We start from the raw sequence: 16,874 nt of genomic DNA on the forward strand, positions 1-16,874 counted from the left end.
AAGCAGCTGAGAAAGCCTCAATTTCTACTGAAAAAGCTTGTACAAATACAGGACCAAAGCAGCAGACTGTGATTTCTGTGTTGGTGGAGGGTGTTAATTTGCCAGACCCTTGGCGCTGAGTAAGTCACTGACTTTCAGAAGGAAATAATGGTCAACAGCAGATTCCTGGGGAGAGGTTTAAGAACCGGGCTGGAAGACAGGGATATCTCTTTGACATGCTGTCTGTTTCTGAGGCATAGGTAGTATTTTTCTATTGAAAAATATGGGACTAGTCTTCACTACATGGATTTATCCAGCCATTTCCGATTTGCAATTTTCTGTGGCAAATGCTCCTTCAGCTTCAATATGTCTTGGGTGAAAAAAATGCTTTGTTGCCTGTCAGCTTCTTCTGAAGCTCCCTACCTCTTGTGATAGGGCAGATAGATAACAGGCAGAAACTCTCCAGTTTCTCTGTGCTTCTTGCTGGTTCCCCATGCTGTGTCTTTTCCAGCCTTTTCAGGTGCTCGTTATAGAGGGCCTTGCTTTGGAAAGCATTGAACTTGCTGATTTCCCACCAGCTTCAGGAGGACCTTGAAGTATTCGGCAACTTAGAGGAAGTAGTTGGCATTTCATCAGATCAAGCTCCTAGCGGCATAGGCCTTGGAATTAGCAGAGATTTGATGCTAGTCTTAGTGTAAGTAGTTTACTCAGTTACTGTTCTTGATGTGGTTCTTACCGAAAATGTGTCCTGCCAGGTTTTGAGCTGAAACTTGACTGTGAGTAGATTGAGGAGTGTTTGTTTGTCTTGCAGGCTTTTGTGGTTGTTTTGTGTGTGTGTTTTTTGGGTTTTGGGGTTTTTTGTTGTTGTAGTTTGTTTGTTGGTTTTTTGTGTTTGTTTTTTTTTTTGCACAACCTGAATTTCAAGTATAGGTCATCTCTCTGCACCTCTGAGAGTTGTTAATTTTCTGCCTGCAAGCTGTGGTATCTTACAGGTGCTGGTAATTTTGGTGATATATCAGTGTGTGTGCTGTACCTGTCATATCAATGGAAACAGGTTTCAGTGAGAATTCAAGCTTCAAGGGGGGATTTAAATCAAGGTCAGACCTAATTTAAGTGCTTTATGCTTTTAAACTGACCTGAACCCAATGCTGAATCTGATCACCTTTCATATTTGGTATGCATGGGAACTGGGACTTGTATTACTAGATTTGCAAAAACATTTATGATAGTGTGCCAGATGCAGTCATCAAATCAGTTCGTTCTTTCTCAGATGGACAGAAGTAACAAGGGAAGTCAGAGGAATGATCTGCCTCAGGCCAACAGGGGTTTAGCACCTCTGTTATGATTGCCAGTTTACCACAGTGCTGGTTCCCAGGCTGCCACGTGCTGAGCATCAGCTGTGTGTTAGAGACTGCACTTTGTCCTCCAGGTTCTGGGACTCTGTTTGAACCTTGTTCTCATCATTTTATTTCATTTTTTCTCCCTTCTCCTTCTACATCCTGTTTCTTACTCTCAGTCCTTTTTCAACACAGCTACTGGTTGTGATGCAAAATAGCCTTTTCGGTCTAGTGTGTCACTCACTCGACACTGATATTTTGATGGGCTACAGCTGCCCTCAACAGGGGACTGCATTTTCCTGTTTTGTAAACTATTTAGATTTGATAAGCTCCTCCCCCTTCATTCCTCCCTAGTGATAACACAGCAAGCTGCAGCTTGAGCATGGCTCACAGCCTGTTGTAAGGCTGTGGGGAGCAAACAGAGCATCTGCTTTCTCCTACCACCCATGGAAAAAGCTGCAGTTGTTGAGCAGAAGCCATGATTCCTTCTGTGGGCACTGGGCTGAAACTCCATGTTACAGTGCTGCTCTGAGGCTATCCTTTGGTGTGGGCAAGTCACCTTTTAGAAAGGCATAGGAATCATAAATGGTAAGTGAAGAAGAGACTGAGGGCATCAGTATGGGCTGCCTTTTAGGCCACCTTGATGTTGCGCTTTCATGATAAGTGGTGGCATGACCCTTCCTAGGCATGCTGAAATTCATTCAGAAGTTTCATCTGTGCTGTACAGCCAGAGGCTTCATGAGTTTGAAGGAAAAGAGAGGCAGAAGCCTTCTGCCCCAGCACACCTACAATCACAACTGCAGACCTAAAATATGCCATCTGCTTTTGACATCTCTGCTTGCTTTTGGGCTGGATGGAATGAAGCTAGGAGAAGAGCATCAGCAGGTGGGTCAGTGTAGTCAGTCTGATTAGGTTTTCCTCATAAACTTCTGTTTCTTCAAGCAAAATAATCTCTGTGAACTGGATGAATTTGGGCTCTGACTTCCCCTTGCTCTGCTCTTGAGGAAAGTAAAGCTCCTGCCAGGCTTTCATCTGCTGGAAAATGGGATAATTGTGCTTTCTTCCATCTATCTGCACACGTTGTGGCAGCTGTCATCATTTGTATCTCTGCTTTTCTTGACTGTTGACTAGGGTGCCTGTGGATCACAGTAGTACAAACAATACTTGTCAATAGAAACAATGCCACTTGTCATTTGATCAAATATTTGCATTTAGTTATTTTCTAATAAAGTTTGAGATCTGCAGTATTAACATTGTCACGCTCACTAGCTTGAAATTAGTTTTAGAATATAAGTGAGCAGGAAGCCAAAACAGCCAGGGTGCTTTCTGTCTCCAGGATTAGAGATCATGTCCACTCCGTAGATCCTCTTGTTTGTGTTTTTATTATTAATAGAAAGCACAGTTTAGGCAAGGAACCTCTTACCAATCCGGTGTTTAAATCTTTACTGTTAGGCGTTACATAGTTTTAAATCATCAGACTTGATCTGCTTTGCAAACTGTAAAAGTTTACTGGCTTCCAAATCAAAGCTTCAGAACTTCTCATGCTGCTATCAGAAGTCTCAGAGGGGATTTCAAATGCTGAGTAGTACAAACCGTTTTTATTGTGTTCATTTTCATGAGTGGCTGTTCTGATAGTAAATAGGTGAAAAAAACCCTATTTATACAATGTAAGCCCCCTGGATACAGTGCTTTCTGAACAATTTTAATTAGGAAGATATGAATTAGATGTTCCAAGAGTCTTTTCCAGTAATAGAACAGCTGTTGCTCCTTTCTACTCTTCCAAAGTAGAGGTAACTTTTGGAGGAATTGGGTGAACTTTTTGTTATGTCTCAGAATAGTGAGGCTTGCCAAGTTGTTTTTGGATCCCAAATGAAATCAAAACTTGCTAGTTTAGTCTCACCCTCTTGTGACTATAGTCAAAGTAAGCCTCTGTCTTGCACCTGGAGATTGGAAGAACATCTTTTTTTTTTTTTTTTTTTTTTTTTTTTTTTTTTTTTTTTTTCCCCTAGCACTAGTTGCAATGAAAACTTCTAGTACAAGACAGGGGAGGAGGGGGAGGGAGAAAGCATGGATAAGAGGAAGAACCAAAGACTCAGAAAAATATTGTGTTACTGTTCACTCAGAGTGACCTTCAGGCTGGATAGCAAAGCTTATTGGTTTTTAGTTTAGAATTAATTTGCTATTAGATTCACCCTGAAGTAGAGCCTGAGGCTGTATTGGTTACTTTTTCATACTCCTTGCTTGATGGAGTGACCTGTGTGACCTAGCTGACTTTTGCAAGAGGAAAATCTTCTGGGTGTGCATTATCCTGAGGGGTGATGTTACTTGCCCTGTGGATGGGCTTGGAGCATGGACTAGGCAATGTCCACACAGCCTGTCATGGTGGGGTGTCACCTTACTGGCTTTGCGGAAACCAGGTAGCCCAAAGGACTGCAATGTTTTCTTCTCCAAAGACACAACAGGCTTGTCAGCAACCGAGCCCCAAGGAAATGTTGATAAAAGGAGTCCTAGATCTCAGGAATGCTCTGGGCTTCAGAGATCCCTTGGAGGTCTGTCCCTCAGCTGCAATGCGGAAATCACACTGCTAAATAGAATAAGGGTTCAAACTGTGTTTGAGTTAATGAATTAAGTCAGCTGTGCCATGCAGTTTCCCTGCTGGATGCTCAGCCTGTGGCAAACACAGGCTTGTTTCAGCTTAATATAAACAGCACTGGAAGTTGTGTAAGATTTAATAAATGCCATCTTTGCTGTATTTTAAGAGCATAAAAATGGCTATTTACTGAATCTCCTCTAATGGACAATAAATTTTTACCCGGTTGGAATTTAATGTTGTGCCCGAGTTTCGGATGCTGCAAAGGAGGATAGTTCTGGCTTAAGCAGATCAAATGGGACACAAATCAAAAAGTAGAAAATGAGAATATGGAAGGAAGCTGGAAGGCTCTCTGACAACTGGACAACATGACGTGACTGCTGCTGGGCACTGTGATGGTTAGAGATGTAAAAGGTGTGAGAACACAGCTTCATGTTCATTGTGAACTGCTGGAGAGTTCAAAGCAGAAGGCTGTACAGAGACTAACAAATTCTAAACAGCTTCACAGCCTCATAGTTACCATCTTTCACTTGTGGATCTTCTATCATAAGAAAAGTAGTAAGATGGGATATTTCTACAATGCAAATGTATATCTGCGGCCAACAGGGCATCCACAAGTGAATGTATGAATAAGATACCTGGACTGTTTCTTCTAAGGATCACCAGCAAATAACTGGAAGAAGTAATAAAATTTTTAGGGTGGGCCATAAAGATTGACAGTGGGAGGACGCTATGACCTGACATATAAACAAAGATGTCTTTTAAAATTATGTGTTCCAAGTTGTATTTTTTTATGTGAGCATGCTCAACTCCTTATGGAATATTAATTTCACAGGGAATTTCCTCGAGTATAAATGAATGTAGCCAGGGTACTTCAGACTCTGTAACAGAGATGCAAAGCTCACAGTGAATTTGAGGTCCGTAGGAATTATTTGTAGCTAACAGTATTAATGAACTGGTTCTGCAGCACAGCAGAGGAGCAAGTGAACACAGGATTTGGATTGTTTGCTTCAATGAGTTACACACTGTTCTCACTACAGATGTTATTTTTTGGCATTATTGTCAATATACTCAGTTATATAACTTTAGACTGTAAATTGTTGGGTTTTCCCCTCCCTTTTTCTCCTGACATACACCCACTAATTCCAGCCCCTCCTGTCTAGGATAACATTGCAATTGCAAAACTTTAGCCAAGGCTAAAGCTGCTCCCTTCCCACAGGAGTCGGCTTCAGCTTCCCATATGGAGTTGATTCAAAAAATTCTGCCAGAAAATGTATTTTGACAAGACCCCTGAACTTTTGACTGAAAGAAATATGGGAAAAATATCTGCTTTCCACTGGGAAACGCAGATTTCTACTGAAAATCAAAAAAGTTTGTTGAAAACCTTGTCAGAAGCGTCCCAGGATCACCATGTCCTCCTGGCAAGTGACATGCAGTGTGGGAGATGCGACGTGTCCATGAAGCTGTTTGTGTCGAAATAGTGAGGTACTTGAACTAAAAATCTCATTAAATAATGTAGCAGCACCTCCAAATACGGTCTGGGAAACATTTTTCACCAAAACATGTCAGAATTCGGGGTTGAAGGGGGAAGGATTTGAAGGAGGAAAGATCAACAATTAGGAAAAAACTGTGGCAGAGTTTTATATTTTCCCCTATAGGCGTTCAGGGAAAGAACCAAACACACACTCTGCCCTCCCCCCCCTGCCCCATACATCCCCTCCCACGCTTCACACTCACGCTCCACCCCCTATTTTCTGTGCATTTCTATTACTATTTTACATGGTAGCTTTTAATAAAGAAGTTTAAATGAAGGAAACTTGGCTGCAGTAATTTTTTCTGTGGTGAAAACTAAACTCTGTAATGAGCCTAAGTTGTTTTTTTTTCTGATGACGCTTTCATAACGGCACCCCTTTGTGTGTTCTGAGGCCATGTAAAAGCAGATGATGCTACAAACTGCTAAAAAAAAAAGCATATACTTTATGTATACATAGCTTGAAATCTGATGAAACATTCTTGCTATTATATTTATGAGTCACAAAAGAACAGATATAAAGAGCAAAACTGCAGTAGTACTTCATCAGCAAAGGGAATTTTGCCAGTTCCGAGTCCTTTGAAGTAAGTTTAATGTGAAGATTGGTGGTGTTTTCTTCCAGTTGGTCTCAGCATTTCATTTCTTGGTGTATAGCCTGTGCAGGATGAAAGTGCAAGTGCAAAGAATGAGTTCAGTAAGTGCTGGAAGTCTCTGGAAGCTGTTGGAAAGCACTTCTGCAGGCTGGAAGCAGACTTTTACAGTCACTTCATCCCAAGCAGCACTGGCAGGCACCGTGCATTTCCCAGTCTGATTACCTTAAGTGGCTTTACCCATAAATGTACACAGGTAGCTTTTTAACACATTCCTCTAGAAGGCAGAGTAGGAAATTGAATTAATAAAAAAATATAATTTCCCCAAGTAGACAAGTATTTGGAATATGACATACTTCTCTTTTTACAATAATGGACTATTTCTGAGAGAACTGTATTTCTCAGAATTAAAACCATGATAATTTTGTTCACTGTTGCTATTGTATAGGGCCTTTATGCTTTCAACTAATAGAGCATGTAATCAATGGATTTTTTTAAGTTTATAACTTAAGAGTATAACTTGTGTGTGCTCTTCTTTATGATTCTGGACAGGAATGAAAATCATGGCCTCTACCAGACAGCCAATCAGTCAAAAATAGAATAGTTTACTTCTGGGAATAGCCATGAGAAGAACTTTTCTCCTCGAGGTGATTGGCTCCTTGTTGTAGTGCACAAGTGGGACTGGCAGATGGTTTTAGACATCGAAAAATTACCTGGGACTAGAATTAGGGGAAAGTATTGGTGCAGGTTCCAGAACTGGAACTTTTTTACATAAGCTAAATGTTATGTCTTCTTCTGAATCTCTGGTAAGTGTAGGCACACAGTGCAGCCATTTGCAGGTAATAAAAGTGGGCCATGTGATAATGTTTTACAGATTTTTAGAGGATATAGAGTAGTGCAGATTTTTTGTATCGCTTTTCAATTACTTTTGCAGTCACGGGTGTAATACACCTGTGCAGAAAGGTCTATGGTTCCTGAGCCTCCCTAAGTTTGGTTTGGTTTACGGTACTTCAGAAAACACAAGACAAAACATTTCTGTACCACAGTACTGCAGGAGCACAAAGTTCAAGTGAAAGGAAAGATTGCTTATCAATATCTTGCTTTATTGGGGAATTTGTTACAGACAGAGAAGGCAGTTTTGTTTAAACAAATTCCATCACAACTAGACTTTAGGATCCCTGAGAATTTTGGAGCAAATTGTTGTATTTGTTACAACTTGCATCCATCACCTTATACGGAAGTGTAGTACTTGGAAAGTTGTGTGTTCGGCTGGTTCATTTGTGTAAGAACAGGAACATGATGTCACCCCAACCTTTTCTTTGCAGATTTTTTAGATACTGCAAGTAGAACTGGGCTTTAGTCTGTAGACTGACAGAAAACAGAAGGAATTTGCGCACAACAGTGGTGATTTATAACTTCAGTTTTTTCAGTGAGAATTCCCAGGTGCTGAATGTAGTGCATTCAGTCTCACGGCGAATGTCGGGTCTGTTCCATAAATTAAATCAAGATTCAGGGTTCATGTCAGAATTTGTTTAGAGGCAATACAGACTCAATGTATCCTTGCTCCTCCTCCCTCCCTCCTCACACTGTGCTGTGGAGAGACTCATGACCATAATCTGACGGCAGGAACGATTAGATGGGGATGAGAAGGAGGCAAGGATACCTTGCTCCCAAACGCTTTGTTGGTTTAACCAAGGGTTTGATGCAGAACATTGGCCTAATGGCTCATAGACTTCAATTCATGATGACGGTACTTTTTAACCCTGTAAGAAGCAAAAGGAGAGAAGGAAATATCCTTCTGTCCCAAGAGCCGCTTTTTAGGCCGAGGTTAAAAGTGTTTTTCATTGCTCATTGTAAGGTCAGAGCTAAAACCAGAGAAACTGCAACAAGCTGCATCTGTGGTTCAGCAACACCCCGTCAGTGGGCCGGCAGGTACAGCTGAGGTCTTTTTGGTGACAAAGCTGGTTCATATATTTCAATGTTATCCCATCAGTTGTTTGTGGGGGTGCACTGTTGCATTCTGTGATTGCCCGAAATGGCTGTGTGGGTATGCCCAGCGGTATTGCCACGTCAGCCGTGAAGAGCTGTGCATAACCTGAAAATATACCTAGGGTTCTTTTCTTATTCTGAGCTGGCAGCAGTTTTAGCTCCAGCTTAGTTTTGCTGCTCTATGGGCTTAGGAGCTTTTTGCTAAGTAGAGATTTTCTTATAGTCCTAAGGTGTCAGGAGCTGCTGTGACAAGTTGAACTGTGAGTTGGTAACACTCTGCAAAGTCTTAGTGTCTCCTTGGCAAAACAGGCCCTCAGACTTTTTGATGCGCCACACTGACTTTAGTTTGTTGCCGGGTGTGGGAGCAGCCTTTATCTGCCCAAGATTCAGCAATCTGTAGTCAACAAATACAAAATTACTGGCTGTTACCAATGCATTTTAAAGAACAAATGTTAAGTTATCAGGTAGAAGTTATGTGTGCCTGAGGTAGCTTTCTTCAGGGGAGATCTGACACACAGCTGTAGCCTCTTTCAGAAATTAAGGGACAGTAAAAATTTGCACTTTTTCTGTGTGAAATGCAGGAGGCTTCTCTTGGACCTTGCCTCAGGTAACAAAGAGGAGACAAGCAGGAGGGTAGTAATTACAACACAAAGAAGGACATGCAGCTAACTGTGTTTCTGTGTATATTCATTGATTTATCGGTGTTGAGAAGGAAACGCATGCAGTAGGTACGAGTCAAGTAGCCACACATACTCCTTGAGAGTACTGCAACAACAGTGACAAGAACAGTGTACAAACTCGTGTGGACAAGCAGCTATTGCAGAGTACAGGAGGGATAACTCCTAGTTTCATCCCAGATCTAGAGGAAGACTGGCAAGATTTCTGCTGTGGGTGCGTGGAATGGTACAGCGGTACTGCTGAGCTTAACAGGTGGTGTCTGCAGAATGCCAGCTGGTTGGGGGTGTTGTGGCTCTGTGGGGACAGGGATGGCTTGGGACAGAGCTGTTATAGTAAAAAGCTGTAAGACTGTGAAAACAGGTGCTCCATAATGAAAAGTGATAATGTTAAAGAAACAATAGTTAAAAAAAAGGGGGGGGGGGGGGCAATGTCTGAAGCCAGGTTCTGTAGAAGCCAGTGTTTGCCAGCTCATTGAACAACCTTTACTGCTATCTGTGTTAGTGTGTGCTGTATGAAATACAGTGATTTTTTGTTTCTTCTCCTGCTCCCTGCAGCTTGGATGGAGAGCTGAATTTTAATGTGCAAGCATTGCTGGGGGAGCTTGGGAAATGAGGTCGCTACTAATATGCTTTCTTTTTTATACAACTGCCTGCCCTTTCTTCTTACAGGTGCGGTTTTGACACAGTAGTCCCATGATTAATCAGCCTGCCCTATAAAATCAGGGTCTGCAGTGAAGATGGTTAGATCTTCCCGGTTGCAACTGGGTTAAAAAAACACAACAGGAAAAGAATGTCAAATATTCCAGACTTTCTGAGTATCTAGGGAGGATCGAATCTTGTGGAATGAAAAGGGATGGGCGAAGATTTGTGTTGGTGCTTTGAGTACTTGAGCAGCAGGAGGAAAGCCACATCTACTGATTTCCTAGTCTAGCCTCTGTATAGCCATTCCTGCTGTGTAGATCGATGCTTGCCTGACATCTTTATCAGATCTGAACATGGGATTTATTGCTTTCATAGTGTGTCTCAGCTTCTCTATCAAAACTAGCCTTGATTTGTAATTTAAAAAGAAGCCTGAGCATTTCTGGGTTTCATGTTTAAGAATCAGAAGTCGTCTTCTTTCTTAAAAATAATAAAAAAAAAAGCCATACAGGCAGTAACTGTAATCCCAGATGAGCAAGCATATATGAGTTTGAGTCCTGAACCTGTGAACTTCATGGTTCAGGACTTCACCAAGACTTCAAGCCAAGGCCAACCTCTGGCTTTTAAACTTTGACTTGCACTGGAGAAATGCAAGGCAAGTTTCTGCTCTTAAGTTTAGGGTAAACTCTGTGAAATTACAGTCACAGTTATGTATTTGTACACATTTGCTGTGGGGGTGTATTGGGCCTGTGGCAGTCAGAGTAGAGGCAGGAGGTAGAGCGGACTTTGAAGCATGTTGTGTGGAGATCTCACTGAGCTGCCCTTAGGCTACTAGTACATAGAGCCCATGGTTGTTTTTTAATGCTTTTCCTCCATAGATATGATTTCCCTGTTGTCCTTACCCTCATACTGGCTTTCCCAACTGGCAAGGGAAACTGTAAGACCTTGGAGCATTTCAAAAGGGTTTTTATGTTTTTCTGCCCTTGTAAGTTTGAATACAGCAGCTGTAGGAACAGTGTTGCTGCGTTTTTCCCTATCCCAGAACAAGTTCAAAAGGCTGCAGTGACCACAGCAAAAAAAGCAGAGAGGGAATGAAGCCGTAAGAGCGAGATACCTCCACCTCCTGTCACATCCCCAGTGTGGGTAGATCCTTTGCTTTAGATTTAGTTCTGCTCTGTGCATGTTGAAGTGGAAGGGCTATGTAATGAAAGTCTCGGCAAAAATGCTGAGATACAAGGGACCAAGGCCATGTCTGGTTACACATGCCTCAGATCACAGCAGAGGAAGGTGTAAACTAATCCAGGTAGTCCAGGTAGATATTGAAGGCCCTGTAGCTCAGTCAGAGCTCGGAGGTTGGTGAGAATTGTTGCAGCCTTTGTTAGGCAGGTCTGTTGTGTGATCACAATAGCATGCTATAATTAATGAAAAGCTACTTATTTCTTCTGTTGGAAGCCTGGGGGCCAGAGGGGTTTGTAGTCTTCAGTTGCATGGACCACATAGTCCAGCTCATCTGACAGGTTGTGTAATCTGACTGTGGAGTTGCAGCTGGCAGCAGAATTATGCTTTGCACTTACAAAACAGCATCTATTCAGGCTTGTTCTCTGGGAAATGGATGCAAAACACCAGCAGAACAAGACACAGCTCCTTCTAGTGCATCATGTTTGACAAATTAAGTTTTGACCTTTCAGTGGCTTTGTACAAATATGGGATCCTCTGCCTCAGTACAGGATTTCAGGTTATTGGGAAAGAAGGTATTTTTCCAGTTCTCCTTAGGAGTGTTATGCCTTCGTGAGGTACAAAGCAACCTTGATATATGCAGTAAAATAAATGCTGAAATCCTGTTGTTTCCATGTTTCCACAGTGTAATGACTGGTTTATGCGAAAAACTCAGAGATGGTGGTGTGAAAAGAGTATATTTTATTTTTGACCTGCAGTACTGGACAGTAGAGATTTAACTCTTTTGTGCTTATTTTCAGACCGGATATTTCCATCTGCCCCATGGGGATTACTTCATCGAGCCCATTAAAAAGCATCCACAGAAGGAGGGAACACCCCATCCCCATATTATCTATGGGGCAAATATCCTTCAAAATGCTTTAAGAAGACGACGGGCGATCCCAGTGGAAAAAGAACAAGCATGTGGATTGAATGGTACAAATATTGCTGTATTTCTGCCTATTTGCTTTCTGCATCTTTTTAAGCAGCTTTTGTTTTCCAGTGGTGTGTGCCTTTCCTTCTGCCAGACTTTTTAAAATTCTGTAAACAGAGATTATGCAAAATGAGAGCACATCAGTCAAAACACCTTGGAAGCCACCTTTCTGGGTTCCTTTCTGAAAACTTAAGTCCTCCTTGTGACTGCTGGAATATGTCTTTTACACCATTGACCCTTTCCAGCCCTCATTTTTTCTCCAACCAGAACTATTCAGTGAATTTGACTTGAATTCTTGAGTAGTTCTGGGATGATGAGAATTGCAGTTATTATTTTTGATCAAATGTTCTCACTTTATGCAAATACTATCCTCAATGTAAAATATCCCCTCTCTAATCCATGGTTTAAATTTAGGATTTCTAGAGTCACTGTGATAGTTACCAGGATATGTAAATACTTTTATTTTGTTATTCTGAAAGTGGAGTGCAGGGCATGAACAGCAAGGTGGTTTTTTGTAGAAGTGTAAGTAAAGATCACTTACATATTGGCGCAGTAAATACTCAGCATCATGTCTTATGGAAAAACAAGCTAATATACTATCCTGGAAAGGACAACTGTAACTAGAGGATATTTGGCATCTCATAATTACGAAACAAGTTCCTTTAATTAGTAAAATCACTTACTTGATTGACTTCATACCAAAAATTACCAGATCCTGCATTGGTTCTCAGATGTGTGAGACCTTCAAGCTGGATTTGCACTAAACTTCAGAAAAGGTGCAGTATTGTTAGGGAGAATGAATAGTAACCTAAATGGCATAAAGCCCAAGTTACATACAAGTAGAGCTGCAGAACACACAGGGTGTGTTTCTGTCCTTCATGGGTTAATGGTTAAAGAGTAGTTGGTTCTTATCCAGGGGTGGAAACCAAGGAGAAACATAGGAATTTTTAATCACCAGTCATGACTGCTGCTGATTTACTGCTGTGTAATATGAACGGATAAATTAAAGGAGTAAACAACAACCAATCCCACTATATTTCTGCTTATAGATCTGCTTTGCACTTCTTGCTTGCTGGCCAAGAGCAGTGTGAAATGCTAGCTGGGGGAAACAAGGAGGCTGATTGCTTGAGGGGAGCTATTAAATCATCTGTTATACCAGGAAGCTGAGCATAAAGGGAAGCAGTAAGGATTAATATGAATGCTATTCCTTATTATTTTTCATCAAATAAAAGTGTATCTACTTGCCAGGCAAATAAGCCTGAAGTTGAAAAGTCATGAACATCTAAAGTTTATGTCTATTTTGACTTAAATGTAAAATAGCTCAGTAATTTTCTGTTTCTTCTGATGACTGCTGAGATAAATGAGAGGCATTCATTTAGATTTGCCTGTGAAAAATGGGGAATTTGTTCTTGCATACTGTCTTCCAGGTTTGTTTTATGGATGAAATAACATCTGTAAGGAATAATTTTAAGTGTGGAGAAGAGATTGTAGATACCAGGGATCATGCTGTGCATTTTGTTTGAGTAGCCTGCTATTTTCTTTCTACCTCTCACTTTTTACCACTTGTGTCTTCCTTCAAAGTCCTGCAGAATGAGATGGAAAAAGACTGGCTGTATCTGGATGCTGGAAAAAATCAAGCGTAGCTTCCCTGAGATTTTGTCACTTAGACTAGGAAAGTCTGCTTGAATAGGCTGCTCAATTTAAATTTCCAGTCTGGTGGAAGGTGTTCCTGCCCATGGAAGCAGGGTGGGAAGCAGGTTATCTTTAAGGTCCCTTCCAACCCAAACCATCCTACGATTCAATGATACGTTATTCATTCTATTGTGACAGAACTGTTTCTGGTGGTAGTATGTTCATGATATTCCAGGCTAACAAAGGGAGTGTCTTAGGGGCAGACAAAGTGATAGCCTGTAATTTAGGTTTCTGTGTTTAACTGACTCAATCGGCCTTTAGAGGTAATGTCTGCTTTCAGTCAAGCAGTAATCTGCTTGACTGTCATGAAAGTTAAGTAATCAGTGTGAAAATGGTCATGGGGTGTGTGGAAATTTCTCTCATTACATTTTTCCCTTTGTGTAACACCATATACCAATCATTGGTTCCTCTAAAGGCCATAACTTTTAACTTCATGGAATCATAGAATAGTTTGGGTTGGAACGACCTTAAAGATCATCCAGTTCCAACCCCCCTGCCACGGGCAGGGACACCTTCCACCAGACCAGGCTGCTCAGAGCCCCATCCAGCCTGGCCTTGAACACTGCCAGGGATGGGGCATCCACAGCTTCTCTGGGCAACCTGTTCCACTGTCTCACCACCCTTGCAGTAAAGAATTGCTTCCTAGTATCTAATCTAAATCTACCCTCTTCCAGTTTAAAGCCATTCCCCCTTGTCCCGTCACTACGTGCCCTTGTAAAAAGTCCCTTTCCAGCTTTCTTGTAGGCCCCCTTTAGGTACTGGAAGGCTGCTACAAGGTCTCCATGGAGCCTTCTCTTCTCCAGGCTGAACAACCCCAACTCTCAGCCTGTCTTCATAGAAGAATTTGTTACATTTTGTTATATCACATCTGTTGTAGCCAGTTCTTCAAATGCAGAAAAAAGGAGGAGGTCGGTGTCGTCTACTGTTTACACCATGCATTGCCAGACCAGTTGCTTTTTAGAAGTGAAATACAGACCAAAAAAGGAAAGTGAGTAAAATCTTGCTTTCTGTGCTACTTATATTCATTACATAGGCTTTGGGGAATACTTGGTAAATAAATAAATTTTACAACTGGTAAGTTGACTCTTCCCCCCTTCTAAGACTTCAAGCACTCCTTGATGTTAAGTTTGATGCCAGAAGTCTGGTACACCCACATGGTATCACAGATGGCTGAGAGTAATGCCTTTTGGGATCACTTTAAAGCAAAACAATTTCCATTTACAGTAAACATTTAATTGTAGAAATTAATTCTATTTTATAGATTAAACATCATGACCTTTCTCTACTCTCAGCGCTAGCTTTGTCGCCACTGGGCTTGGGCTTAACTGATGAAGAGTGGCCTGCCTTATCTGTTGTAGGAACTGGTTTTCAGAATCAAGTATTTTAATATTGTGGGCTGAGATTCATCATATAGAGCGTCTTCTTTTGTTTATTTGAGCTCTGATTCTGTTTGTTTTTTAAACTTAAGCTAAGGCAATTGAGTAATTTCTGAAACCTATGCTTAGTGTCTTTGTATGCCTTTGTTAGACCTTTGTGTGCCCAGGTTAAAATGTAGTGCTGATTTGTGCTTGGAGAGGTTAACAACCTCTCCAAGTCAGTGCACAAAGGTGTGTGGTGATAATAGTAATCTTTTAGTCAGAACTAACCTGTCTGTCAGGCAAGGAATATAAAAACTAGTTTTATAGGCAAAATAAAAATAGAGGAATTAGTGTGGGAAGGAATAAGAGGAGGATGCTGACTTCCTGTGCAGTCTCTATAAAGCTTTTTTTGAATAAATGCAAGGACTGTCACCTCTTGGAAGAAGCCCTGTGCAGCATGTTCGCAACTTTTACTGTGGCAACAGCCACACGAATTTCCAGGTTCCAGCCTGCTTGTGGTCTGTCTTATCTATATACAGTAATTCTTCAGCATCAATTACATTACTCTAGCAGCTCTTGCAATGATTATATTAATTAGTTTACAATTTGCAGTATCTTTAATTGTTTCAGATACTTGCAGAAAAGTCATTGTGATAAATAATGTAAATTAAAACTTAGGTTTGTGATGTACACTTCCACTGCCGCTTAGGCAACTGCCAGATGACTTAGCTGCTTGCAAAACTGAGTCCTAATCTTGAAAGTAGCATTATGATACTGTACATTGCAAGCTGCTGTCATACTGTGTCCTTTGAAATCTGTGTCAGAAGCAAAAATGATAAATGAAAAGTGGCCCTGAGCTTTATAAATAACTTCTATAATAATTTATGGCTGTAGGAGAGGAAACTGAGGATGTGGGGATTTGTTTTGTTTTTCTAAATAGGTTATCTTAAAAACTTGACAGTGGTCCAAGATAAAATGCAAGAAAGAAGGAATTATCCTCCCTTCTACAGTAAAAGGAAAGATAGATCTCCAATTTTTTTCTGTTTGTTTTCATGCAGTCCGTCACAAGGTATTGGTTGGTTTGTAAGCTGCAGAGTGGAGAAGTTCTGTGAAGTTGGTGACTGAAAATGCTGGGATGAAATAGAACCCTTCCTGACATTGTGCTGCAGAGGGGATTGATAGGATTCAAACAGATGGACTTATTTTTCTTGGTCTGGTGATGTGGTCACGTTGCTGTTGTTTAGAAGGAGGGTAATTGAGTTTGTTCAGACTCAGCCCAGGGATTACTGCAGTAGGCTGTAATATATAACAGGAAGGAAAGGTTTTGGGTATTAAAATGGATCTCTGAGAATACTTTATTGGAACTTTAGGTGTATAGAAGTTATCACATGCTTTACCCTCATTTTGGCATTGAAAAGATTTGATAGGTGAGTTCTGCACAGATGTTAGGATTTGTTTGTACAGGGGCCTTATCTGCAGAGGAGTTATAAATCTTATAACTGAAAATTTTGCATTTGGAGCAATTTTGCATGGAGCTATGGTGGACTAAGACTGGGGTGGGAGGGAGGAGACAGACTGGGTGCTCTGTGAAACGCATAGAGGGGTGAGGGGAGCTGAAGGAGCAGAGCAACATCATATGTGCAAAACTTTTTTAAGTCTTTTGAATGATGGCTTGGTGGCACAGATCATTTGACAGGTGACTAGGATGCTGTTAGGTAACAATAGTTACCTGCTGTTCTTCCTAAGGGTTATGTCTGAGTGCAGGATTTTACTGAATCATACTGCCAAAGGATTCTCTTCAATTTTTCAGTCTACAAATGTACAGTATAAAGTGTTAGTGTTGGCTTTTGACAGTGAAGTCCTTTGTTTAACCACTGGGAAGAGGGAAGGAAAAAAAGTCCAGGACACTGTTTTATTCTCAAAGGACAGCCTATCTTTTTTTTTGGAAGAACATTGTGGCCAATGTAAGCAGCCTTGCTTGCTGGCAGAATCACTGGTACATGCTGTGTAGCTTCCATATCTTTTAAAGAATGATGCTGACATTTTTCCAGTATTTGTTTATTCTGCATTTAACCATATCAATTACTATTCAGATTAATTCGCTTAGCTTCTCCAAAACAGAGATAGGCTGGTAAATTCACATGTCAAATTGTAGTAAATAAGAGTAGTACAATGTAGAGGTGAAAGCATCTTTCTCCCTGCAGCCTTCTGCTTTCTACAAACAGCTTCTACTGACTTGTTTAAAAGATGCTTGTGATGAATGTCCTCTAATTTAAAGCAGAAACAACAAAACAAACAGTTTGCAGGAGTATATGGAGTATCTGTCATCTCCGGAACAGTTTG

The 16,874-nt window shown here is 41.0% G+C and overlaps 1 protein-coding gene across 2 annotated transcripts in view; it reads left to right on the top strand.

The window, feature by feature from the left end:
- ADAMTS12 (ADAM metallopeptidase with thrombospondin type 1 motif 12) overlaps positions 1–16,874 on the top strand; it is a 162,359-nt gene that overhangs the window by 48,561 nt on the left and 96,924 nt on the right. For both annotated transcript variants that reach the window (XM_037374179.1, XM_037374178.1), the window contains exon 3: positions 11,309–11,483. In XM_037374179.1, the coding sequence (XP_037230076.1) occupies positions 11,309–11,483 (175 nt within the window). The remainder of the gene's footprint in view (positions 1–11,308; positions 11,484–16,874) is intronic.

The sequence above is a fragment of the Falco rusticolus genome, chromosome Z, assembly GCF_015220075.1.
Source record: "Falco rusticolus isolate bFalRus1 chromosome Z, bFalRus1.pri, whole genome shotgun sequence".
NCBI lineage: Eukaryota > Metazoa > Chordata > Aves > Falconiformes > Falconidae > Falco > Falco rusticolus.